Source organism: Amblyomma mixtum, chromosome 7 (assembly GCF_055824585.1).
Source record: "Amblyomma mixtum isolate Tamu chromosome 7, ASM5582458v1, whole genome shotgun sequence".
NCBI lineage: Eukaryota > Metazoa > Arthropoda > Arachnida > Ixodida > Ixodidae > Amblyomma > Amblyomma mixtum.
In genome coordinates, this window is record NC_143018.1 from 127,427,774 (window position 1) to 127,453,959 (window position 26,186).

Here is a 26,186-nt window from a genome sequence, read left to right on the forward strand (position 1 = left end):
AATAGAATAGCTCCTCAACATCAACTGAAAACGCGAAATTAGCTCCTGAAGCACCACCTTGCGCTGCCAAAAATTCTATCACCTCTTTTGAATTGCGCACTCGAAAAGGGTCTTCCACGTCTAGTTGGCTAAGGTGCTCTTGTAGGTATTTTGACACCAGGCCTTGCCAGGCTTCTTTCTCTGATACAATAGCTCTTCTAGCGCTCGTCCTGTCTCTTTCTCCGTCTTTGTCCCAGTTTTATGCGCTAGTCTTTTAATTAACTATCTTACACTTTGGAGCATGATATTTGGACAAAATGTTTTCCTTCGAAAAGAGGCCACTAAACGTCTATTGAGATTTGGCTTAACTGATATGGATTTTCTCAGCCAAATATAAAACTTCAATAATTTGGCGCGTCTCCTTTTGCGTGGAATAAACCAAGAGCGAGCGGCGTATCTGGCGACAAATAGAGTAGGTATTTTCGCACTCGAGTAGCGATCCCATACTTGCATGGCACCAGCGAAGTGTTTTCTCCTGTTTTTTTTTCGATATACGACTTGCACACGCCCCCATACCGTCTAACAAGCCCTGGATCCAGCTAATTAGTGTTGAAGATCAATAACCATGTGACCACTTCCCCTGAATGTAATCTCAAGTGTTCAGTGCACAGGCTTTTTATCATGTTTTTTTTGCTTCACGCGTTTTCTTTTACTGCATTTTTTACGTTTTTTATACAATATCGTTTTGTTATCATCCTATTGGATTCCATTCAGTCATGTTTCTTTGGCCTTATACACCACATGTCATGCTTTTAATCTTCTTTCGCCGCTTTTTATCGTTTTTAGCTACGTCGTGTTTTCAGTGTTTGTGTCTTTTATCGCTTTTATGACCCTTTACATCATTCTGACGTTTGCTGCAGCTAATAGGTGGTGTGACGGTGTGCCTATATATTACGAGTTTCTTTCCAATAAAGGATCAGTTGTCAGTAGCGCGTTGTCCTGTCCACCTTTCTTGTGAGTGTCGTGTTTTGCGCTAACTTTTGTACGAAGAATAATGCACCAACTAGCCCGGCAACAAGTGTTACTTGGGTATCACTTCTCAGGAGTTATCCACAAGATTACACGCCTGAACTGCAGTCATGCTTACATGGGTGAGGCAGGAGGATTCTCTAGATGCATAAACGATCATCAACGTGAAGTAAAAAAACAGCAGGCATGCCACGAATGTGCTCACGGGCCACGTACGTGACACTGGTCCCCAGAATGACTGAATCAAGACCTGTGTCTTAACCGAAAAGAAGCCTGATGGCGGTCTTTCTGCTGGAATCCTCATTTCTTCAGAAACTTTAGCGACAATGAAAACTCCGTGCGAGGCGTCTACGCCCGAGCATTCCGTCATATCTTTCGCATATTATATACATCACCGCTCGTGCTTTTCTTACGGTGAGCAAAAAAAAGCACGTTTTCTTTCGAAACGTCTTAGTTGTTTTCGACGATGGACAGTGGCTGGTCCTTCATTTCATCAGCTCTGCCATTTGTGGGCTGCAGGTTGTGGGCGAATAAGTTATATAAGTAATATACGTTCTTGTCATACGTTCTTGCACCCCTACCTACTCTCATGCTACTTCAGACTAAGTTGAAATCTCTAGCCACACCACTACTAGCCCAAGACCTTGTAGTTTTTTTAAAACATAAGCGTAGTGAACCTACGTTGCTGCTGATTCCTTTGCAGCTTTCAAAAATGAGTACTTAAGCGTAACTGGTAAGAGGCGTGACTCGGGTTTTCTCTTCTCAATTTCTTCAGTGCTCGAGAAGAGCTCCAGGACAACGACACAGTTGGCAGAGTTACAGTGGAGGAAATTGGAGTCTCTACGAAGGTGAGTGAGCGATGCCAGATCTGAATAAAGCAGAGGAAGATAGAGCTGATAAACAGTGAGTAAGGAAGAGCAGTGAATGAAAAGAAATGAAGCTGTTTATCTTTCACTCATGCAAGCAAAACTCGAAGTAAAGTCACTAGAAGTTAGCAAGAGTGAATTTCGCATTGCTAATAACCAGAATATATCTGTTTTGTATGTCATTGTTTGGTATGATCAGTTCATGTCCCTAAACAGAATCGCTTCTTAAAAGCCAGTTGCCTTGTGATTAAGCTCCATTACCTGTAGCTAAAGCAAAGTACAGCAACAGAGAAGTAGTTAGAGAAATCTCCGTCTTTTTTCGAGGGACAATGTGTCATGCTTAAAGGTGACTTCATTGTGTAGCAGGTACTGGTGACAAAACAAGCCCATATCACCAATTTCAGACAGCCGAGTGTGCGAGGTCATGCGGTATTTACAAATCGGGAACATTCTGAAAAATATGGCTTGCGTTAAGTAAAGAAGCCAGTCTTCGGGTTGTTTATGCTCGGTGAAAAGAAAAATAACAACAGGCATTACTCTCGTATGCAGCAAGTATATTTGTAAGCGTAATCGTATTGCTGTGATGCCACTTATGAAGTGTTTACGTGAAACAGAAGCAGAATAGTCTTGAAGCTGCTGCTAGACTGAGTGTCGGGACATATGGCAAGGTTACGTCGTTGACCGCTCTAAATTTCTGTTTTTATATCTCAACCAAAATTTTCCCACACAGCTGAAGTGCACAGGAGAATTAATTGTGTTTGGACACACACGCCCACGCACGCACACGCACACGCACACGCACACGCACACGCACACGCACACACACACACACACACACACACGCGCGCGCACGCACACACGCACACGCACGCACGCACACACGCACACACGCACACACACACGCACACACACACGCACACACACACGCACACGCACACGCACACGCACACGCACACGCACACGCACACACACACACACACACACACACACACACACACACGAAACTCCTATCTTTCACTTCTTTCACTACCTCATAGGTTCTAGAGTAGGTGAGGGAAAAAACGCGGGTTATTGAGATCCTTGTCGAAATCGAGGATAAATGTGCTTAGCCAGGGCTTGTAATGCGAAGGCAAGATGACCGATGCTCGTTAAAGCCAACTAAGAGAAGTCAAGCGTAGCAAGGGTTGGCAGAAAGTTAAGTAGGCGGGTGAGATTAAGAAGTTTTTGGGCGTACGGTGGGTGCAGCTGGCGAAGGACAGGGTTAATTGGAGAGACATGGGAGAGGCATTTGCCCTGCAGTGGGCGTAGTCAGGCTGATGATATATTAGTTTCGAGCAGCTCAGACTGTTCTCACCAATGCTTATAGAGCCAACGCTGATGCCGCGCGTTTGATGCCAGTATGTCCCGCGCAGACTTCATGGCGGCTGGTGAGTGCACTGCTGAGGCTTGGTAGTTGGCGCGGGCCGCTGTCCGTGGCAGCGTTTGCCGTGGCGGCCGCAGGGCTCGGCTGGCAGCAGGTCTGGATCAAGATGTGGACGGACGCGACAGCTTCACCACAGCAGACGCAGACGCCCTGGGTTCAGGTGTTGTTGGGGCTCTGCCTTTTTGATGGTAAGCATTCTTGCTAGTTATGCTTCAAAGAGAAAGAATAGCTGTTTGTTGTCTCCCCTATAAACGGCACCGCATTGAAACACAGTACTTCTCGAACAGCTTTATTAAGCTCAAGCCAGGCGCCTTGTTATGTGTTCGCCGACAAGTTCGTGATTCCTCGCTAGTCTCCGAATTAGCTGAGTTCCTTTTTGACAGAGCAGTTTGACAAGTTCAAGTTCTTCGACCGTAACAGTGGTGCAGTGCAGCAGATGGAAATGAAGAATCTAATACAAAACTACGTAACATCACACTTATAAAAAGGCCCATTGACTCCTACAGCGCGTCGCAGCAATCGGCCATGCAGGAAGATAGAGACAGGGACACACAAAAAAGTAATTGAGCCAAAGAGGAGTTGCAGTTAAGTTACAGCAATAAAATCAGTTTCAAGTGATTTGAGCGAAGTATTAAAAGCTTCTTATCAATTTCGTTGAGCATATTCAGTGCATGTGACAATGTTCTTCTCAGACTCTGTGCAACATATGTGCTACGGTACGCTTAAAGTCACCAGAACTCCGTTTGCCTGCAGTGAAATGAATGAGTGTTAGTATGACGGTGTGCAAGGTGGCGGATGTGCTTGGAGTTTTTAAATTTCAGTTTTGTACTCGCCAAGCAGCCTTAGGTGGTAAAGATGAGGCTTTATCAATACTATACTGGTCCACAAGCTGAGATGTGTGCGCGAAGAAACTTTGGCTGGATATAACACGTAAGAGAATGAGAATCACGTAGTCCTTGTGGTTGTTAATTGCAGTGGTTTTTCCTTCAGAAATTCACAATAATTCAATTGCGATAGGAATATACATTTATAAAGAAGTTATACTTAAATAGCAAGTAGCCACCTATGTCGATTTGTACTTATTGTTTTGCGATAAAACTTAATTATTACTGCGCCTACATAGTTATCCCAGCGCAACTCAATCGTTAAATGTACACCGGGCACACGAATTCTGCCCGCAACATCAATGCTTTCTGAGCCGAAGTGCAGATCTGGCATCACTCTCAGTGCATTATTTTTATGCCCAAGATATAACAAATTTTCTTTTAGTCACATTAATTTTTCAACGATTTGCAACAAAATCAGAAATTCTCATGGCTTATATCCACTTTTGAATTGTTAATTATATCAGGAACGGAGTTCGATAAGAGTAGCGGGATTGTATCATCTACATACATATGGCTATTAATTCCACTTGAGGTAAGGATACAGATAGCATAAAAATAAAATGGAGGGCCAGAATGCTGCCTTGGGGAATGTCAGCTGCAATTTGTCCCAGTGATGAATTGTGGTTATTTATGATAACGCATTTATGATTAAGAACCGGCAAAGCATGAGGACGTCTAACTACACAGACAGATGGAACTAGCAGAGTTATCGAAGTTAAAAAATAAGCGCAAGGTAGCCGACTTAAAAAAAGTTTAACATGGAGCAAATCGAGCATGCTCTAAAGAAGAGAGGTAGCCTAAAAGCAGTGGAGAGAAAATTAGATATAGGTAAAAACTAGATTTATGCAATAAGAGACAAAGAGAGCAATATCATTAGCAATATGGATAGGATAGTTAAAGTAGCCGAAGAGTTTTACATGAATCTATAGAGTAGCGAATGTAATCAAAACATTACTCAGAGAGGCAGTTGAGCACAGCAATGGGACGTCTCGCCAGTAAAGAAGGTGGAAGTAAAGACAGCCGTAGGAGCAGTGCAAAGAGGGAAAGCAGCTGGTGAGGACAAGATAACAACAGTTATTTTGAAGATGGAGAATAGATTGCGCTAGAAAAACTAGCCACCCTGTATATGCAATGCCTCGTGACCTCGAGCGTACCAGCAGCTTGGAAGAACGCTAACATTATCTTAATTCTTAAGAAAGGAGACGTCAAGGACTTGAAGAATTACAGGCCGATCAGCTTATTGTCTGTTGCCTACAAGGTATTTAATAAGGTAATCGCTAATAGAGTCAAGAAAATCTTAGACTTCACTCAAGTAATTGATCAGGCAGGCTTTTTTAAAGGGTATTCGACAATAGACCATAATCCCACTATCAATCAGGGGATAGAGAAATGCACAGAATATAACCAACCCCTATATGTAGCCTTTATTGATTATGAGAAAGCATTTGACTGAGTGGAAACCTCAACTGTCCTGCAGGCATTGCGGAATTAGGGTGCAGAAGAGTGTTACGTGAAAATATTAGAAGATATAGATGTAGCGGCCTTTATTGGCAAGAGATGACTGGTTGTTAAGGCCGGTTAGAGCGGGCAAGGGCAGGTCCGGTCCCGGAACAGTTGATGCTTTTGCCGCGCGTCGGTTCTGCTGCTTCAGCTGCCGATCGTCTTCTTCTCGCCTCGCGCCGCGCATCGGTTCTGTTGCTCCGTCTGCTAAGCGTCTTCCTCTTTACATTGGCCCCCGGGGGAAAAAGAGCCATCCTGGCGATTTAGGGAGTCAACAGGACGCAGGGGTCGTAATACGGCTTGAAACGCGAAACGTGCACGGTCTCGCGCCCACGTCGTCGGAGATCGGGTGATGGCGTCACGGGCTCAACGATGTAAGTGACGGGAGAAGTGCGCTCAAGGACACGGTAGGGTCCGTGGTATTTTGGCAGCAACTTGGTAGAGAGACCTGGGGCAGCAGAAGGCACACGGAGCCAAACAAGGGATTGCGGCTGAAAAGTGTCTGTGCCATGGGAGTGGTCGAAACGGTATTTCTGGCGCCCTTGGTCGTCAGACGTGAATGACCGGGCGAGCTGACGGCACTCTTCAGCGTGTCTGGAGGCTTCAGATACGGTTGTGGATTCCGACGAATCAGGATGGTACGGAAGAATAGTGTCGAGCGGCGAGGATGGTTCACGGCCGTATAGAAGGAAGAATGGTGAGAAACCAGTAGTGCTCTGCGTAGCGGTGTTGTAGGCATATGTGACGAAGGGGAGGACGACGTCCCAGTTAGAATGGTATGCCGCGACGTACATTGACAACATGTAACCTAATGTTCGATTGAAACGTTCTGTCAAACCGTTCGTCTGGGGATGATAGGCAGTAGTGGTGCGGCGAGTAATGTTGCATTGCTGCAGAAGAGATGAAACTACGTCTGACAGAAACACCCGCCCACGGTCGCTCAACAGTTCACGCGGGGCTCCGTGCCGAAGTATGAAATGGTGCAAGAGGAAGGCTGCAACATCCCGCGCCGTAGCAGCTGGGAGGGCGGCTGTTTCGGCGTACCGTGTCAGGTGGTCTACAGCGACGATGACCCAGCGGTTTCCTGCAGCAGTGTAGGGAAGTGGTCCATACAGGTCAATGCCAACTCGGTCAAATGGCCTGGATGGGCAAGACAAAGGCTGCATAGGGCCGGTCGAATGGTGATGAGCGAGCTTGCGGCGCTGGCAATCGGGGCAGGAACGGACGAGTTTTCGTACGTAGTTATACATGCCGCGCCAGTAATAGCGGAGGCGAAGCCGGTTGTAGGTCTTAAAAGCACCGCCGTGACCAGCTTGCGGGTCGCTATGAAAGGCTGCGCATATTTCTGAGCGTAAATGTCCAGGGATCACTAGGAGCCATTTGCGCCCATCAGAGAGGTAATTTCGGCGGTACAAAATCCCATCATAAACAGTGAAGTGGGCAGCCTGACGGCGGATTGCGCGCGGTACCGGCACGACAGAACGGTCTGAAAGATAACGTACAAGAGAAGTGATCCAAGGGTCCTTGGACTGCTCGTTGGGCATATCGTCCAATGACAAGGAGGCGCAGTCGATGGCGGGAGGAGAGGCACGTTCATTGGCTAGAGGTGAACGAGACAGAGCGTCGGCGTCGTTATGCTTCCTGCCAGAGCGATAGATCACACGAATATCGTACTCTTGAAGGCTAAGGCCCATCGAGCGAGGCGGCCATTTGGGTCTTTTAGGGAGGACAGCCAACATAGGGAATGGTGGTCCGTGACGACCGCGAAAGGCCGGCCGTACACGTAAGGCCGAAATTTCCCGATCGCCCAAACGATCGCCAAGCGCTCTTTTTCAGTTACTGAGTAGTTTTGCTCTGGCTTCGTCAGGGTGCGGCTCGCGTATGCAACAACATACTCCGCATACCCCGGTTTGCGTTGAGCAAGAACAGCACCGATACCAACGCCACTGGCATCTGTGTGGATTTCAGTTGGAGAAGCAGGGTCAAAGTGGCGCAGTATGGGCGGAGAGGTAAGTAGACGGCGCAACGTGATGAACGCGTCGTCACAGGCAGGACTCCAGCTTCATAGGTCGCTACTGCCACGAAGAAGTGCAGTCAGAGGTGCGATGATACAAGCGAAATTTCGGATAAAGCGCCGGAAGTAAGAACATAAGCCGATGAAACTGCGAAGTTCCTTCACCGTAGAGGGCTTCGGAAACTCAGAGACAGCACGAAGTTTTGCTGGGTCAGGAAGGACACCCTGTTTCGACACGACGTGGCCCAAAATCGTCAACTGACGAGCAGCGAAGCGACATTTCTTTAAATTGAGTTGAAGCCCGGCTGCCGCGAGGCATCCCAAAACTTGCTCCAGGCGAACGAGGTGCGTCTGGAAATCTGGGGAGAAAACAACGATATCGTCCAAGTAACATAAGCATGTTTTCCATTTCAGGCCGCGCAGTATCGTGTCCATCATCCGCTCAAAAGTGGCAGGGGCATTGCATAGTCCGAAGGGCATGACGTTGAATTCATAGAGCCCGTCAGGCGTCACAAAGGCTGTCTTGGAGCGGTCAGCGTCGGCCATCGGGACTTGCCAATTACCCGAACGTAGATCTAAAGAAGAAAAGAATTCGGCTCCCTGCAAGCAGTCAAGTGCGTCATCAATGCGGGGCAGCGGGTAGACGTCTTTGCGGGTAATTTTGTTCAGGCGCCGGTAGTCGACGCAAAAGCGGATAGAGCCATCTTTTTTGGTGACAAGGACGACGGGGGAAGCCCAAGGACTGTGCGATGGTTGTATGACGCCCCTCTGTAGCATGTCATTTACCTGGGCGTCGATAACTTGGCGTTCGGTGGCAGAGACGCGATATGGGCGTTGGCGCAACGGCGTATGGGCGCCAGTGTCGATCCTATGGGTAACAGCTGAGGTGCGACCCAAACAGTGGTTGGAGAAGTCAAACGATGACCGAAATTTATTTAGCAAGGTCTCAAGCTGGGTCTTCTGCGGTGGCGAAAGATTCGCGTCGATTGGGCGCTCAAAGACGGCTTCGGGAGCGGCATCAGGAGACGATGGGGAAGAAGTAAGTGAAGACACTTGCATGCGGCAGGGGTCATCCTCATAAGGGTCCCAGGCGACGATGGAGGCGAAAGGCTGGACACGTCCCAGGCATTCACCGCGAAGAAGATTAGAGGGGCACTGGAATGGATTTGACAGGGGCAAGGCGCTGCAGCCGGCTGAGACGGTAAGGACGGCGAATGGCAGGGGTAGACAGTGACGAGAAGCGAAGGAGTCGGACGGGATGAAGATGACAGGACCGTTGGATGCAGAGTCGCAATGAACAGAGACTAGCACAGCAGAGCACGGCGGGATCACGACGTCATCAGCCACAGTCAACTTGGAGCACGGGTTAGTGGAAGCGCTCACCGATGCGTCGCCGAATGGAAGAAGGGTGACTTCGGAACGAGTGCAGTCGATGACAGCTTCATGTCGCGAGAGAAAGTCCCAGCCTAAGATGACGTCGTGAGACGGCGATGCGAAGACGATGAATTCAACAACGTACAGAACGTCCTGAATAGTAACTCGAGCTGTACAGGCCCCCAAAGGCGCGATAATTTGCGAATTAGCGGCGCGAAGCATAAAACCAGATAGCGGAGTCATAACTTTTCGTAACTGGCGGCACAATTTTGCACTGAGTACAGATACAGCAGCACCGGTGTCAACAAGCGCGAAAGCATCGGTGCCCTCCACAGAAACGGTGATCAGATTGGCCGGAGAAAGTCGAGGTCTTGAGCTTGGCGACGAGCACGCAGTTCTTGCCTCCGGAACTGCGGGCACTAGTTTTCCGAAGGGGAAGAGGGACGACGGCGCATCGGGGAAACCGAGCGGCGACGCGGAGATGGAGAACGGCGGCGAATAGAGGGGCTGTAATCGGAGGAACCAGTGGGCTCAGAAGGCGAAGTGCGGTGAAAAGGCTGGGGAGGGGCGTAGGCGTAACCTCGAGGGTCGGTATCCGCAGCAGGGGACGAAACTTGGCGGCGGCAGTGACGCATCACGTGGCCAGGAATACCGCAGGCATAACAAATGGGTAGGTTGTCTGGTGTGCGCCATGGACGGAAACGTTGCGGTGGTGGCCGGGCAGGACGAAATGGGGTCGACTGCGGTGGATGTTGGTACGACACGAATGTGTCTGGGCGGGGACGCCTGACTGCTTCGGCGTAGGTTAGTGGCGCAGCGACGGAAGACTGGGAGGAAACCGGCGGCAGGGCCTCGGACACTTGCTCCCGGATCACGTGCTGGAGTGTCGGAGTTAGGTTAGAGGGACTCGGAACGGTAGGAAGAAGCGAAAGCTGCCGCGCAACCTCCTCACGGACAAACTGCTTGATCTGGAGCAGTAGCGAGCTGTCCTCTGTCGTCATGCTCAGGCTAGTTACTGTGTCTGTCTGTGCAGAGGGCTGCCGAGTGAAAACGCGCTGTCGGCGGAGCTCGTCGTAGCTTTGGCAGTGGTCGAATATATCGGTGACAGATGTGACATTTTTGCCCACAAGCATATTGAAAGCGTCGTCTTCCCCGCACCTCCACCAAGATGTAGCGGCCTTTATTGGCAAGAGATGACTGGTTGTTAAGGCCGGTTAGAGCGGGCAAGGGCAGGTCCGGTCCCGGAACAGTTGATGCTTTTGCCGCGCGTCGGTTCTGCTGCTTCAGCTGCCGATCGTCTTCTTCTCGCCTCGCATCGGTTCTGTTGCTCCGTCTGCTAAGCGTCTTCCTCTTTACATTTATAACGATCGCACAGCTACCATAGTGCGGCATAAAGCCAGCAATAAAAAATTCCGATAAGGAAAGGTGTCCGACAGGGAGACACGATCTCGCCAATGCTATTCACCGCCTGTTTACAGGTGGTATTCCGGGGCCTGCAATGGGAACAGTTGGAGATAAGAGTTAATGCAGAATATCTAAGCAATCTGCGACTCGATGATGACATTGCCTTGCTAAGCCACCCAGGACATGAACTGTAAAGCATGATGAATGAGTTACGCAGGCAGAGCAGAACAGTGGGGATAAAAATTAACATACAGAAAACCAAAGTAATGTTCAACAGCCTTGCAAGGAAACAGCAATTCGCAATTTGTAGCGAGGTGCTGGAATGTAGTTATAGACTGTGTCGGCTTAGGCCAGGTAGTGACCGCTGATCCCAATCATGAGAGTGAAATAACTGGAAAAATAAGAATGGGGTCGAGCGTATATGGCAGGTTCTCTCAGATCATAAATAGCACTCAAGAGAAAAGTATTCAATGGCTGTATCTTAGCGGTGTCCACCTATGGGGCAGAAATGTAGAGGCTAACAAAGAGGGTTCAGCTTAAGGTAAACACAACGCCGCGAGCTATGGAAAGAAAAATGATAGATGTAACGCTAAAGGATCGAAAATGGGCGGAGTGGGTGAGGGAGAAAACGCGGGTTAATGGCAGTTGATGAAGTCCTTCATTTATAGGCGCACTCTGCGTCTGTTCCCTCTTCGCGGAAGGCAGGCGCCCTCATACACACAGTATCAGCTGTGCAAATTCCTTCTCCTTATCGCGCGGGGTGTGCGTCCCCATTGGTGAAGCGCGGAGACTGGCATTGTGAAGCTTCCAGATCCATTTTGCATTGCGACACAGCCGGCGCACGAGTGAACGAGAGAGAGCAGCACATGGCATGGTCAAGGCTACGCCCTCTCCGCCGACAAGGAGCAGAAATTGCTCAGACATTCTGGGACAATGGACGACGTGCGCTGACGTAATTTCCTTGGCGCCGCGCCGGCGAGCGAGGTGGAGGGGGCAGCAACGCGCGCATGGTTAGGCGATCTCCGGGGTTTCTTTCTCCCCTGTTCCTGCGGAGCGCGTTGGCGAGTTCCCTTCCGCGCTACGCAGGTTTTTATAGAATATGCGCCTAACTTTGTGAAAATTATCGAATTTTTCTGGACATACTCTACGTACACGTGCACGAAGTTCTTCAGCGCGTTCAAGTTCTTCAAGAACACTCGAAATTAACATCTGCTGAATGCGACGATCATCACGAATGAATTCATCCCCTCAGGAGTGGCAAGCAGACAGCGGGCGTCCACTGCGATTCTTGTCTTTTACACTCGACGTAGCAGAGTCTTGCGTGAGTACTATCCGCACCCACCTTCTGACAGCAAAGGTACTACATGCCTTGCCGTAAACGGCGCTCATTCGGTGGTGAGTGTCAGTAGCTAGAATAACTTCCGCACATTCGTGTAGCCCGACAATTTGCTTGTGACTTCTTCAGTTTCAGCGAAACCACGAGCAAAATCAAAACAACCCCCAAAAGCGGGGACATAAAGATTTTTTTCCGTAGTAAAGCCTTTCATTTTTGCCAGTTATATCTTTCGTGTTTGGGCCACGTGAGTTCACTTTCGTACATACGTACGGGTACTTCCCGCTATCCGTGTCAGTTCACTGCTTGATTTGAATGTTTGCTTTAAAAGAAATTATTTTTCTGGAGCGTGTTCTTTATTCGCGCAGTTTGCTTCCGCATTCTGGGAGCCGTTCTGCTGGGCTTCACGGCACGAGAAATGTCTCGGTCTGTGCACAGCCGGATGCTCAGCGGCGTACTGCGGAGCCCCGTTTCCTTCTTCGAAGCGACGCCTCGCGGACGAATCCTGAACCGCTTCACCACCGATATGGACTTTGTGGACGCGCGAGTCTTCTTGACCGGCAAGCAGGCTGTGCAGAACATGCTGCTCACGTTGGCCAAAGTCGCCGTCATAGCCACTCAGTCACCGGTTGTGATCGCCGTGACAGCTGTGCTGCTTGTGCTGGGAGGTTTCGCGATGGTGAGTAGTTGCGATGCGAGCAGAGATCTGAAGCTGAAGCGTCGCTATCCTTGCAGCACATTCTTTGCAGGACATATGACTAATTGATGGTTGACGCTCGTATAAGATGTGGCCCTTTCCACAGTGAGACGGAGATCGCTTAGACCTCCGCCGCGGTGGCTCAGTTGTTACGACGCCTGGCTGCTGGCCCGAACGACGCGGGTTCGATCCCGGCCGCGGCGGCCGAATTTCGATGGAGGTGAAATTCTAGAGGCCCGTGTACTGTGTGATGTCAGTGCACGCTAAAGAACCCCAGGTGGTTGAAATTTGCGGAGCCCTTCAATACGGCGTCCTTTATAGCCTGAGTTGCTTTGGGACGTTAAACCCTAATAAACCAAAGCAGATCGCTTAGAAAGCACTCTTACTTTATATGAACACACTTAATTGCTGTGAATGCGAAGGAGTATGGGAAAAAAAGTTGAAATTTGTTTACTTGACAACATTCAAGCCTTATTTTGCATCACAGAGATTAATTGTTTGGAATGCAAAATACGCATATATAAATTAGAAACGAACCATTACAAAAATTTATAGACACGTGTTCCCTGTGAAACAAAAAATTGTCATACCCGTTACCGTTTACATAATGAGCACTAACATCACGATCATTTAGGTAATTAAAGTGGGAAGACAATCATGACGCATTTCGTGGCCATAAGAAGGCACGGCGACGCGAGAATAATACTTTCGAAATATCAGATGAGCGAGTAGGGTGAATATTGCAGATTTGTCATTGACTTCAGCAGGTTCTCGCGATAACTTAGGTCGCATGTATATCGTTTGGCTGGAGTAACTGATTAAATGTTGTGGCAAGAAATATACCTATTAGAAAATATTACCTGCGTGGGCTTGGTTCCCTACCAGTAGTGTGTGGAAAAGTCTTTCTATTGCAGTATGTGCCATCGGCTTAACTTAGGGAGCCTGGTTTTATCCGCTCTAAAGAAAACAGTGGTTTCGTGTTGGAGAAATGAAGCATTTGCGATGTGTATGAGTACAAAAACGAATTTAGTGAGCATGCAGGCTGCTTTCGACGTGAGGGAGTAGCATATTTTGCGTTATTTTAGAGGGCAGCTGTTTGGCGCCCGTACCTGCATTGAACGGCGCGCCTAGGTGTAGCCTAGTGAACCCGCGCATCGGAAGATAAAAGAGGCCGAACGCAGAGCGTAGCGGAGGGCGAAAGACGGCGACAGCAGAAATAGAGCGCGACGAGGAAAGCCGAGAAGGAGGGAACGGCAGCAGCATGAAAAAATTAGGCAGTGACTTAGCTCTGTTTAAGCCTGAATATACAAGCGGAAAGCTCGGGTTGTGCTTTGTTTGGCGGCCGTCCACACACTGCCTGTACGGAGGCGGAGAAGGAGACAGAAATCGGCGTGGTTAAAACTGCCCGCAGGAATGCGGAGAGGAGGGCTTCGACGCGGGCAACACGCGGCTGCAACGAAAGGTCAAGCGGTGGGCGAGGAGGCGAAGCGCGCAGTTGTAGCGACAGCGACGCACATGCGCAGTAGCGCGCGGCTGTGCCGAAAGGTCAGGCGACGGAGTCGGCGGCACTGACGGTTGCGGCAGCGGCGAGGAGCGACCACCTGCGCGGTGCGTGACGTCACTCGGTTTCGCGCATGCGCATAACTCACCAGTTAGGCTCACGCGAAGCTCGGCTCTCACCCGCGTAGTGATGATTTGCGCTTCAAAAGTACCCAATTGAAGAGTAGCGGGCGCCGTTGTCCGCTCGCCGATGACGTCACCGATAAGGTATGCACTACTGCACTACTGGCCAGAGGTGGCGCTGCCTTGAAACAGTTCGCAATCATGGAGCTTGTGCGAATGCCTGAGGCTCTTTCCGATCTGCTCCCCCTCTCAACCGCCACACCATCCTTCTCTGGGTTCCAGCACACGCATAGCATTTTCAGCGATATATCAGTATACAGGTAATACGTGCTAACTATCAGGCTGGTTAAATAATATTAAAGAGTTAGCTTCTAACAATTACTGTAAGACTTTTTAATTATTGAGAGGCCCGTAGCCCACCGAAAGTAATGCCCATATCTGCTTTTACAATTTCGAAAACGTGGTTACCTTCGGTGCTGTGGCCCGACAAATTTTGGCTACATCGCGCAAGAATACAATGCTTTCGTGAAGCTTGCAAGCAAAACAACCCTTCTAGTGCATGTAGCTCGTCGAAATAACCGCAGTGTGTTGTGCCACAGTGCCGATGGTACCCGCGTTTTCGAAATTCTAAAAACTGATATGGGTATTACTTTCGGCGGGCTACGGGCTTCTCAATAATTAAGCAGCCTAACAGTAATTGATTGAAGTTCCCTACTTAATATTAGTTAACCAGCCTGCTAGTTAGCTCATCTTAGCTGTATACTGATGTACTATATCGCTGACAATGCAATTGCTGAAAAAGCGTCCTTCTAGCCCAAAAAGCCTCTTTGTAAAAATTGTGTAAAGTCAGGTGAAACACCCTGTATAAGGCGTCAAGCTCGAAATTAAAGCCCAAAAGAAGTACAATATGCAGAGCATCGAGCCTGGTATTAAGAAGGGAGGCTGCCTACAAACGGTTGTGAGGAAATTAGGCATAGGCAGAAATGAGGTGTTAGCCCTAAAAGGCACGGCGGACAAAGTTTATATCAATATAAATAAAACCATTACTATAGCTGGAAAATTTCTACGCAGATGTTTACAGTAGCCGGAATAATCAAGATGCTAATGATGAAGCCAGAGGTACAGAAGGATTGGAAATCCCACCGGTAAAGAAAAAAAGAGGCAAAAAAGAGCCTAGCATGCAATGCAAAGGGGGAAAGTAGCGTGTATGGATCATTTAACTCCAGATTTGTTAAAGAATACTGGGGACACTCCGGAATTTGACTATAACCATAGAGATCAGTCAACCAATGGAGCAGGCCAGCTTTCGGGAAGCTTGTTCGACATTAAACTATACGCCTGCTTCACGCCGCGACGTCACGAAGATGCGGTGGCGCTGATGTCAGCAGCGAATTTCGCACGTTAGCCTGAACAGGTTTGGCCCGGTCGTGCCTCGCGTACCTGAGTAGCTGCAGGTAGAACGGCGCGGCTCTATCGTGCCCTAGCACTGCAAGAACAACATGCATTGACCAACTCTGTTATTGTGATATCCGTGCAGTAGCATAAAAAGTAAAATTAAATAAGCTTCGGTAGGTTTGTCGGAGATAAATACCGCAATAGGCCGCCGCATAAAGCTCAGTCTGGGTCTCGATATAAGGTATGCCAGACTACAAAGGATTTAATGCGGGGGAGATTTTATGCTGGCTCACCTAAAGAACAGCATGCTACGCTTAAAACAGCGCAAGGAAAAAAACCAGCCCAGATTTAGCTGCGCTCGTAATTATCATCTGGAGCTCTTTTGATGTGTACTGGTCTCCAGCCGGCTCACTCGCGACCATGGAATATGCTTTTGTTGAGAGTACGGCATAATACAACTTGTGGGGAATTTAGAGCAACATATAGAAGCGGTCTTTGCATTTAATATTTGATTCAGATGACTTCTTAACACGAACGACATATTTCTATATAAATAATGTGCAGAGGTCTGCTAAATGGTTACTTTTGCACGGCCACGTTAGTATATTTAGAACAGCGCACTTAAACGTGTGCGAAAAGTCACGTAAATACGTTTAGCTCCTTTTATTGTATGATGTGTCATTAGCTGTTTCACAAAGTGGCGCGTGGCGGCGAAGCTTGCTTGCAAAAAGACAGCCGCGGGCGGTAATTGCCCGAGCTGCAGCCTTCTTTGGTCTTTGTTTTTGTCATCGCGTGACAGTGGCTGGCGAAAGATACTATACAGCATGCGGAAAGAATTGCGAGCACGCTTTGCTGCGTCCAGCACACGTAGTTTGCAGGCGAGTGGTATTTTGCTACCTTAGCCGCTGCGTATTTCAAACACCTGCGTGGCTCAGCAACCTATTCGTTGGCTAGCAAAAGCTATCGTGTGGAACACTTTAACGAGATACTGCTGATTAAGTTATTCAGTGCAGCGCTAGCTGGCAACGCACTGCACGGTAGGTGTGTCAACAGACCGTGAGCGCTCGTTTGCTCGGCTGAGACAATTCCAGTCCTTCCTCTCACTGCTATTCCGAAGTTAGATCACGCTGACTAGTATAGTGTGTCAAAGACTGGCGATTTTATTCAATGCCTACGGTAGAAATTAAGGGCGGCAACGCTTTATGTTTGCCACTAACAGTGCTCACCATACAGGGCTCAGTGCCAAGCGATTTTCCCGAGCACGCTGCACGTGGTCAAAGGGAGCCCCTGTACTTCGATCTAAATTACTTAGTTCAATGTATGAACCAGTCTTGCGAGTCGAAGAAACCGAAAACGCGCCTACAAGCCTTGAAAACGCATGTTCGAGACATCCCCGTGACGTCCGCTGCGCGACTTCTTGCCTACCGCGAGCCCGCTAGCGGTGCAGAGTCATCTCGTTTCCTTGCAAACATGCAGGAGGTCCATATCCATATAATCGATGAAGGGATAGGGAAATTTTCGGGATATAACCAACCTTTCTGTTTAGCCATAAGAGATAAAGAGAAAGCATTTGACACAAAAGAAACCTCACCAGTCATACCGGCATTGCTTAACAAGGGCATACAAGAGGAATGTGTAGAGGTACTGGAAAATATCAATAGTGGCTGGACAGCGACCATAGTTCAGCAGTCAGGAAGGATGTCTGAAAAATACTCTCCGGAAATGATATCCATTTTTTACCCATTTTTTCTGCCGGATTTGCTAACCGTTTTGTGTTCTTTGTTATTAATGTGATCGCCACTGCTGTTTCTGCCAGGAGTTTCGCGGTAGGGTGGAGGTCTTGGCAAGCCTCCAGAGAGGGCTTTTAGCCTGCACCGGCAACATTGCATATATAACATGTGATGTTGAAATAAACTGATTCTGATTCGGATTCAGGAAGGCACGATCTCTCTAGTACGAACCACCACGAGCTTGCAGTAGGTATTCAGAGACCTGAATAGGGCACACATGAACATAGAGAGACTGGAAGACATTTTCGCAATCTCCAATTTGCTGATGGCATTGTCTACATAAGCAAGATGTAGAAATAGGTGTGGGCAGTGCATTTAACGCTATGGTAAGCAAGCCTTGTAGTAACGGAGTGGATAGCAAGAGACGCTAATGGTAAAAGGGGGGTCGTCAGATAGTGAGATGAGTTGATGACACTGGCTTTTTGCGACGATTGAGGTTGCTGCATATGACATAAAACGGTGTTAATTGGAGGGATACGTGAGAGTCCTTTGTTACCAGGTGGACGCAGTCAGACTGATGATCATGATGAAGACGGGAAATGCTTAGGCGTGCATACGTAAGGACCGCGTAGCGTTCGTGTGAACTTGCCTAATTTTTGGATTTCATTTCAGCGCGCTAGCACCTATAGTGGTCATTCCCGGCATTTAGCCTTGTGTGTTTGTCTGTCAGTTTTTCTGAAGCCAGTTTTGTGGCAGGCTGCTCAATTGCCCACCGAGTGGTGGGCAACCTGCCCAGGTATATACCGGGTGTTTCAGCGAACACTTTCAAAAATTCTCATAAGTAGAAGTAGCCGGTCGTTAGTAAAAGCCATATCAGTTTTTAGAATTTAGAAAACGCAATTACCCTCACCGCTGTGGCTCAACAAAGTCTGGCTGTTTCGTGCGAAAAATACATGCGCTATCGAAAGCATGAAGGCAAAGCATCCCCTCCAGTGCACGTAACTAGTCGAAAAAGCCAAATTTTGTCGAGCCACAGCGCCGAGGATAATCGCATTTTCGAAATTCTAAAAACTGATATAGCTATTACTAACGACCGGCTACAAATATCTAGTTGCAACTAGGCGCCTAACTGTAATAGTTAAAAAGTTAATTATTAAAAATTAGTTAACCAGTTTACTACCTAATATGATTTACCGGTTTTCTGGTATCCGCCAACATTGGTAATACTATGCTGCAAAAGCCATATCTTTACCAAGAAAATTCTACTTATGAGAATTTTTGAAAGTGTTCGCTGAAACACCCGGTATATTACATGGGCAGGTTCCTCACCACTCGGTGCGCAGGTAAGCAGTCACCCACAGTGTGAGGCGGCAGCTTAGTTAATTGTGAGAAGCTGCTCTGGAAGAGTAACCGGGATTTCGACCCAACCCAAGCAAGCCAAGTCCCATCCATGACAGCAACTGCCATAAAAGGGCAGTGGCACATCGCTTCACGCTGCACCACTGAGCCAGGTATGGTAGGAAGATTCCCAGGGATGTGTGAGTGTCGATAATGAGCAATTCAACATATATGGCCCCCTTATCTCTATACGAGCAACTGCCATACGTGAAGAGTGGACCTGAACACCGGAACTAAACTGAAAACTGAACTGCTTGCCCACCTAATTGGCATTTGACCGTTATTTTTGGCTGCAGCTTTGCATGTATCCAGTAGAATTATTTGCTGAATGTCATCATCTGGCATACACTGCACGCTCAATGAACATCGTGTTGCAGTTTAAGCAACCATGGTGTGGCCGACGAAGTGCTGGTAGTTCTCTAGGTGTCAGACGCTGATTATTTTGGGTGCATGCTTTTATTCGACTGCGCAAAAATTAGCACAACCCGTCACACGCTGCACTAAGAAAATAGCAACATATGGATAAAGCGTTCACTAGGACTCTCGTGTTTAGTATAGCGACCTTTATTAACGACAGTACTACGTAAAACTAATCGCCATTCAGTTATTAGCATGCATTCGAATCTTTTTTTTTTCAAGCCAAGTCAATCTTTATTCCCTTCCTAATACAAGGAAAAAGTTTGGTTTGGTTTATGGGGTTTAACGTCCCAAAGCGACTCAGGCTATGAGAGACGCCGTAGTGGAAGGCTCCGGAAATTTCGACCACCTGGGGTTCTTTAACGTGCACTGACATCGCACAGTATACGGGCCTCTAGAATTTCTCCTCCAAAGAAATTCAACCGCCGCGGCAGGGATCGAACCCGCGTCTTTCGGGTCAGCAGCCGAGCACCATAACCACTGAGCCACCGCGCTCGGCACAAGGAAAAGGGGCCCCAAACTAAAAGCTGCAAATCAGCAGCTTGAATGTTTTAGTTTGGTTTGGTTTATGGGAGTTTACCGTCCCAATGCGACTTAGGCAACGAGGCACACTGTAGCAAAGAGCTCCAAAAATTTCATCAACCTGGGGTTCTTTTAAGGTGCGCAGACGTCGCACAGTAAACAGGGCTCTAGAATTTCGCCTAGAACGAAATTGGACCGCCGCGGTCGGGATCGAACTCGCGTCTTTCGGGTCAGCAGCCAAGCGCCATAACCACTGAGCCTCCGCGATGGGTGCAGCTTGAATGTGTTTTTGAGGCCCCACAGACTGACATGGCATACCGCAAGTGGTCCGGCACGAGTCAAATTAACACATACAAAGGATGAGAAATAACCAAAGTACAGACTGCTAAAGATCTAAAAGAATGGCACAAAATTATTCTTGTTCTTGGACTGAAGAGAAAAAAATAATTGTCGATGTACACTTCTACGTATTTATTATTACAAAGTGCATTTTAACTTTTTGGAAGGTAAGGTGTAAAGTAAGGTGTATATTAGTATTGCATGGGCTGTATTTTTTTAAAATGAGTGGCATAAGAAAGTGTTGTGCCTGATATCCATAGCTTGTGCTTCTTTTTTTGCTTTCCGTGCAAGTTTGGCTAGGGATTTCAGAATTCACTCATTAATGGGGGATGACAACGGAAGATAGTGCATTAGTCGATGTTCGTGCATAATGATAACTAATATAATCTTGCATTCAAGGAAGAAAGGATGGGTGTAGGTTTTGAATCCGATTCCAGCTACATGCCTTATTGCCTTTTTGTGCAACACATATAATTTTTTGAGGCTTGTTTTTGATGTTCCCCAAACCAGATGGCAATAGTTCAAATAGGAGTGGAATAATGCAGTATGAGCGGTTAATTTTAACCGCATGGGAAACTCGGATCGGCATCTTGAGAGAAAGCCAACTGACCAGAATAGTTTTTTAGCGATGTGATTTACATGCCCATTCCATCTCATGGTGCAGTCGAAAACAACGTCAATGGACTTAAAGCTTTCATCTAATTGTATGCGATTTTCACCAAGCATAATGAATCGGTCTGTCTAACATTGTCGTTTCCAGGCCGAAACGGTACAGCTTTAGACTTGATATGTACTGTTAACCCATTCAGCGTTGAAAATTCATGCAATGCACTCAGGGTGAGGTTACCCTTCTTTATGAGCTCATGGGGAGAGCAACCACTCAAAAATAGGATGATGTCGAAACACCCGAAATTTCATCGCATTTTTCATCTATTTGGATTTGGTCATTAATATAAACATTAAACAGGAATGTTCCAAGATGACTGCTTTGAGGTATATGCTATAATGAATTGTGGTAAGGATGGATTTAGCATCATCAATAAATACAACTTGCTTCCGCTGGCTTAAATCAGATACCAGCTCATGACAAGAACCTCGAACACCATGTGGTTGCAATTTATGCAACAGAATGTTATAATTTAAGAGGCCGACCGCTTTAGTGGCATCTGTAAATAGTCCTAATGTTAGTTTTTTTAATTTAAATGTTACACTTGTCGAAGAACACCGTAACTGAGTGAGGGTGCAGTAATGCTTTCTTGTTCAGGGTAGTAAAGCGAAGGTGGGCTTTGCACCCAAGATGGTATCGTTTGCAGTGCTCATTACAAACTTTTGCTGACAAAACAAGTTCCTGTTTCATTTTCAAAGGCTGCGCAAATTTTACTAGACGGCACTTCACTACTTCCAGTCATTGACAAAGTAGTAACACGTATGACTAGCAGTTGCTTCTGCATCGAGAGCCGTGACTGGGGCCCCACCCCGAGTGTTCGTGTAATGGAAGGTAAGCCTAGTTGTGGCACTTGTCTAAGCCAAGGCAAGCCGAAAGAATACAGAGTAAAAGAAGGGCAAAAAGGAATAGGGACTAAAGAAGAATAATACGAGAAATAACACGGAGCAGATGAAGTAAATAGTTAGGAAGAATAGAAGACAAAGAAGCAATAATTGAAGGCATACGCCAAGCTAAGGGAGATGAAATTAAAAACATAAACGAAGAAGAGAAGAACAAAAGAAGGGCAAAAATAATAGAACGAAAGAAGAATGATAAGAGAAAGAACATGGAGCATATGAAGTAAATGGTAGGGAAGAACAGAAGACAACGAAGCAATAATTGAAGGCATAAGCCAAGCTAAGAGGGATGAAATTAAAAATAAAATAAAATAGGAAGAGAAGAACAGAGGAGAAGAGAAAGAAGAAAAAGTCGAAACAAAGACGGAATCCTAAAGTTCGTTTTATTTTGAGTTTTATGCCTAACATGCGTTCGGTTTTTTCTTATCAAAGAAGCCAACATGCAATTGAAATAATTTCTTAATTCATTGTTTCCTTTCAACCTTACTTTTATGCATCTCATCTACTAGCTTTTCTGTCCGACTTATTGTTTGTTATGCAGCCTTCGTATATTTTCTCGTGTTTCCTACCTTTGGCTGCAGTATGTAAAAATAAATTCCTTCCTTTGGAGTACATAAATTACACATCATGTAACCTGGTTTTGTTTCAAAACATTTAGGAATGGGTTAGGTGGCCAGCTTGATGCATTTGCCCTGAGCCAAAAAACACTCACGTCTGTATTAAGTCTGTTAGGACACATTCTATCGCAATGGGTTTACCGCAAAAGGGATGCTTGAAAATGAGCCTGGCAAAAATATAGAAAGGATTAACTATTGTGATTCGTTAAGAAGTAAAATTGTTATGTTTTTTCTCGCCGGTACCAAGCTTCCCAAGCGCTGGAGTATACACAAGTAGGCAAAGTGTGTTTAGCAGTGAGTTCACAACACTGAGACTTAAGCGCGCTAGCGTGGCGCATTTGACAGCGTGAAGCATGTCAAGCATCAGACGAGGATGACGATGACGATGATTACCGTACGGCGATTACAGTTTCTGTCAATATCACGAACCCACAGGCGCTAGGCTTTGCTGAGATTGCGCACATCACGTGAAGTGACACTTTACTTACGAAGCTGCAGCTGTAGCGTTTTTAAGAAGGACAATACAGCAGTGATTTTCTCGACAGATTTTGATGCACGGTGAAGATCGCCGAATATGCGAAATTACTTTAGAGCTCTCCGACTCTGACTTTCCAATTGCCGGCTGCAGATTTTAGACAAGAAGGCATTTTTTTTCGCATTTATTTTTTACAGAGCTTAGCCGTGAAGGTGTCGCACCAGGGAAGGTTCGGCGACAGCCTTGCGTCCTCCCGGGTCTTCCAGGTCGTCACCGAAACCGTGGACGCACTGAGCAGTCTGCGGGCTTACGGAGTGTTGGAGCGGTTCAGGAGACATTACTGCCGCCTCACAGACGAGACCATGTGTGCCTTCGGCCTCTTCACCACCTGCTACCGGCTCACGCGAGCGATCGCCTCCAGCGGCGCATTCTTGGTGGTTTTAAGCACGCTGGTCGCAAACACCGCGTTCGCCGGTGACGAAGGACCAAACCCCAGCAGCCTGGGACTCGTTCTCAGCGCCGCTTGCTCGGTTCGTGTTCTTTGCTACAGTTTGAGGCCATTCCACGTTGCTAGTTTTGGGCCAATAAGTTACACTTCCTGTTCTCGTCATGCACCTCAGGTGAAATTCCATAACTGCAGCATTGTACAAAAGATGAAAATTACTCCCGCATCTGTCTGTGTTTATACTAACTGAAAGCAACAAGAACTGCATTTAGGATGCTCTAGAAGTTGATGAAAACGAACCGCACAGCGCTAACAGATGGGACGGAAGAGACGAACACAGACGCATGCGCTGTACCCCGCCGCGGTGGCTCAGTGGTTATGGCGTTCGGCTGCTGACCCAAAACACGAGAGTTTTAGCCCGGCCGTGGCGGCCGAATTTCGATGGAAGCGAAATTCTAGAGGCCCGTGTACTGTGCGATGTCAGTGCACGTTAAAGAACCCCAGGTGGTCGAAATTTCTGGAGCCCTCCACTGCGGCGTCCCTCATAGCCTGAGTTGCTTTGGGACGTTAAGTCGCAATAAACCAAACCAAAGACTCGCTGTGTTTTCTCTCCCGTTCCATCTGTTAGCACTGTTCTGTCGTTTCGATCAACATCCCCAATCAGATCCACTAAGCACACTTCTCTAGAAGTTCCTTTTTCTTCCTTTGTTCCGGAGTAACCTGAACGCTAAGCCAACCAAGAAACAAGCAGCCCTCTTCTTTAAAGTTTATAAATTGCTGGGCTGGCTGGTTCATAATTTGCAGGAGGTGGAACCAGCGAAAACAGACGCAGGACAAGAATTAGGAGGCATTACAACACCGGTGGATTTAGCGTTGATTTATCCTGATGAAGAGACCAATATTTTATATGTTTTCCTGCGCAAGCGCACACTCCTAACAAGATGACGAAATAAATTACGAAGACAAACACTGACGCTCCTTTTCAGTCATAAAACGGAGTGATCAATAAGCAGACATGCATAAGCGATTTTCGAGATTTAATCACTGAAATGAGTGTCTGGTTTTATGTTCGTAATTTCGTTCAATCCTCTTGTTCTAAATATGCCCTTGCGCTTAAAAAAACATGCGAATGTTGGTTCGGAATAAATCAGCTGTATGTCCAGCAGTGCTTTGTGTGTGCCTCCTAATTTTTCGTTATGCGTCCGGTTTCACTGGTTCCACCTTCTCTGCTTGACCATCGCAAAAGTGGGCATGAATAGACCGAATGAGAGAAAAAAAAGCTTTAGGTAGTAAATGCCTCACGCATAAAAAAACACAGCGCGGAGCCGGAGCTATTACAATATTGCATTGATAAAGCCTGAACTGAAGCTCTGTATGTGGGGCATTGATCCTCACATCAGTATGAGCTTATGCGTGGTAATGGGATTCGAAAGTGTGGCACAGTCAGCAGTCTCTGACTCGCCACAGAGGCGCGGATGTCCCATGGCGCAGAGCTCGTAAAGTGATGCTGCTCACCGCTAAGCCTATAGTTAAAACTGCTGCCTCTCGGGAAAAATGTCACAATAGTGGATTGTTATTCCGTCCAGAGCTTATGATATGAACGCAGGGCCGGTGGACTGACACTGCACGATCCGGCAGCAAGCTTCCCGAGAACGGTTGCTGGTCATCGTTGTCGTTCGCGATGGAAACTTGACGGAAACGAAACAGTTCGCTGGCGATCAATGCTATTTGTGTTCAGGGTAACCATACTTTTCAGACATCGAGATCAGCGTGTACGCGAGATAATGTAGGCATACCATATTAGGAAATGTCGGAATTCGTGTATCAGTGAGCCCTCTGTTAACTTGGCAGACTGTGAAATCGATTTTTTAGCCTCAGCGTTGCATTGAATTCCTTTTTTGATAACGGTTTTTTAACTGATCTTCCACAGCGATGAGTGGCGCCTGATGCTTCAATTTCAATTTTTTCCTCTGACTTGGTCTTTCGAGGAGGGACTGTTCGTGGTTGTTTTTGTTTTATGTTTTTAAAGTGACTACCTTATATTGCGCGCGTCAGCAATAAACCTCAGTTGAGAGTTAGCGCTTGTCTGCGTCGTTTACTTTCCGTCCCTTGTGCTCCCTGTGCGCTATTTTTTACATCATCAGGGTAACCAGTTTACAGTGATGTCCGGTTTTATGAGCGCTTTGCTTTCAAGAACTGCATTTATTCATGTCAATAGCAATTTAAGTTCTTTGTTACCCTGCTGCGGTAGTTCAAATATTCCACCGTTCTGTGTGACTTGCTCTTTACTGCTCAGATGTTACATCCTTGAACCTATTTTTTTTGGGTGGTTCATACCTCGTGGCTTTCTGAAGTATCTTGCTCCATGAGCGTCAGATGATGAGCGTCCTGTCTGCATCTTTTCTGTGTTCTGTCTCCTGCGTAGTTTTATGTCTTCAGAATGTCTTACCAACTAGCCTCTCATCACACACTTCCAGATGAATATTCCTTGTGTTTTTTAGGGGGGTGGGGGCGGTCTAAGTGGATGAAAGTGAACGAAGATGAAGATGCGTAAAACACAGTGCGAGTAGTTGGCAGTTTAGCACATGAGGCGAGACGCTGCGGCGGTGGACGAGTGGACTAAATCAGTGGCAAGCAAGGCTGCTCTGTTCTCGCTGCCACGGGGTCGAATCCTACCCGAGGCTATATGTTTTTTTCTTCCGCTCCCGCTTTCATGGAGGCATCAGAGAGCGACAAAGAGCAGTTTTTCCCGACCTGAAAGCTGCAATACCGATGTATTAAAATGCTCCGAGGACAGCGCTATTAATCTCTAGCTGTCAAATATGTGGTTCATCGTGACCACCACACGGGAACGCACGGGGTACGCTGAGGAAAAGACTGCTGAAACTGCGTTGCTACGCACAGCTTTTAAACTTGTGTGTCCAGATTGAAGTTGCCAGTAGCATTAACTTATAGAAGCTTCAAATAAATACTTGCCTGAGAGCAAAATAGACGAGAGACTGCGTCACACGCCCTGCTGGCCGTATTTTAGGCGGTAAGCTTAGAAGTGCTTCTTCTCTCTACAGTTTTCTGGAGTAAGAAAAGCTGTCCACTTTGTATACTCTGCAGCAGACGTGCGTTCCTTGTGAGGCTCTGCCAGATTTCCTGATGTGACCG

At 47.2% G+C, this 26,186-nt stretch overlaps 1 protein-coding gene across 1 annotated transcript in view; it reads left to right on the plus strand.

Moving 5' to 3' along the window:
* Nucleotides 1-26,186, plus strand: part of LOC149337548 (ATP-binding cassette sub-family C member 1-like) — a 111,430-nt gene that overhangs the window by 67,185 nt on the left and 18,059 nt on the right. The window contains exons 11-15 of the mRNA XM_089554453.1: nucleotides 1,726-1,734; nucleotides 1,795-1,856; nucleotides 3,287-3,485; nucleotides 12,178-12,488; nucleotides 22,783-23,115. Coding sequence (XP_089410579.1) covers nucleotides 1,726-1,734; nucleotides 1,795-1,856; nucleotides 3,287-3,485; nucleotides 12,178-12,488; nucleotides 22,783-23,115 — 914 coding nt within the window. The remainder of the gene's footprint in view (nucleotides 1-1,725; nucleotides 1,735-1,794; nucleotides 1,857-3,286; nucleotides 3,486-12,177; nucleotides 12,489-22,782; nucleotides 23,116-26,186) is intronic.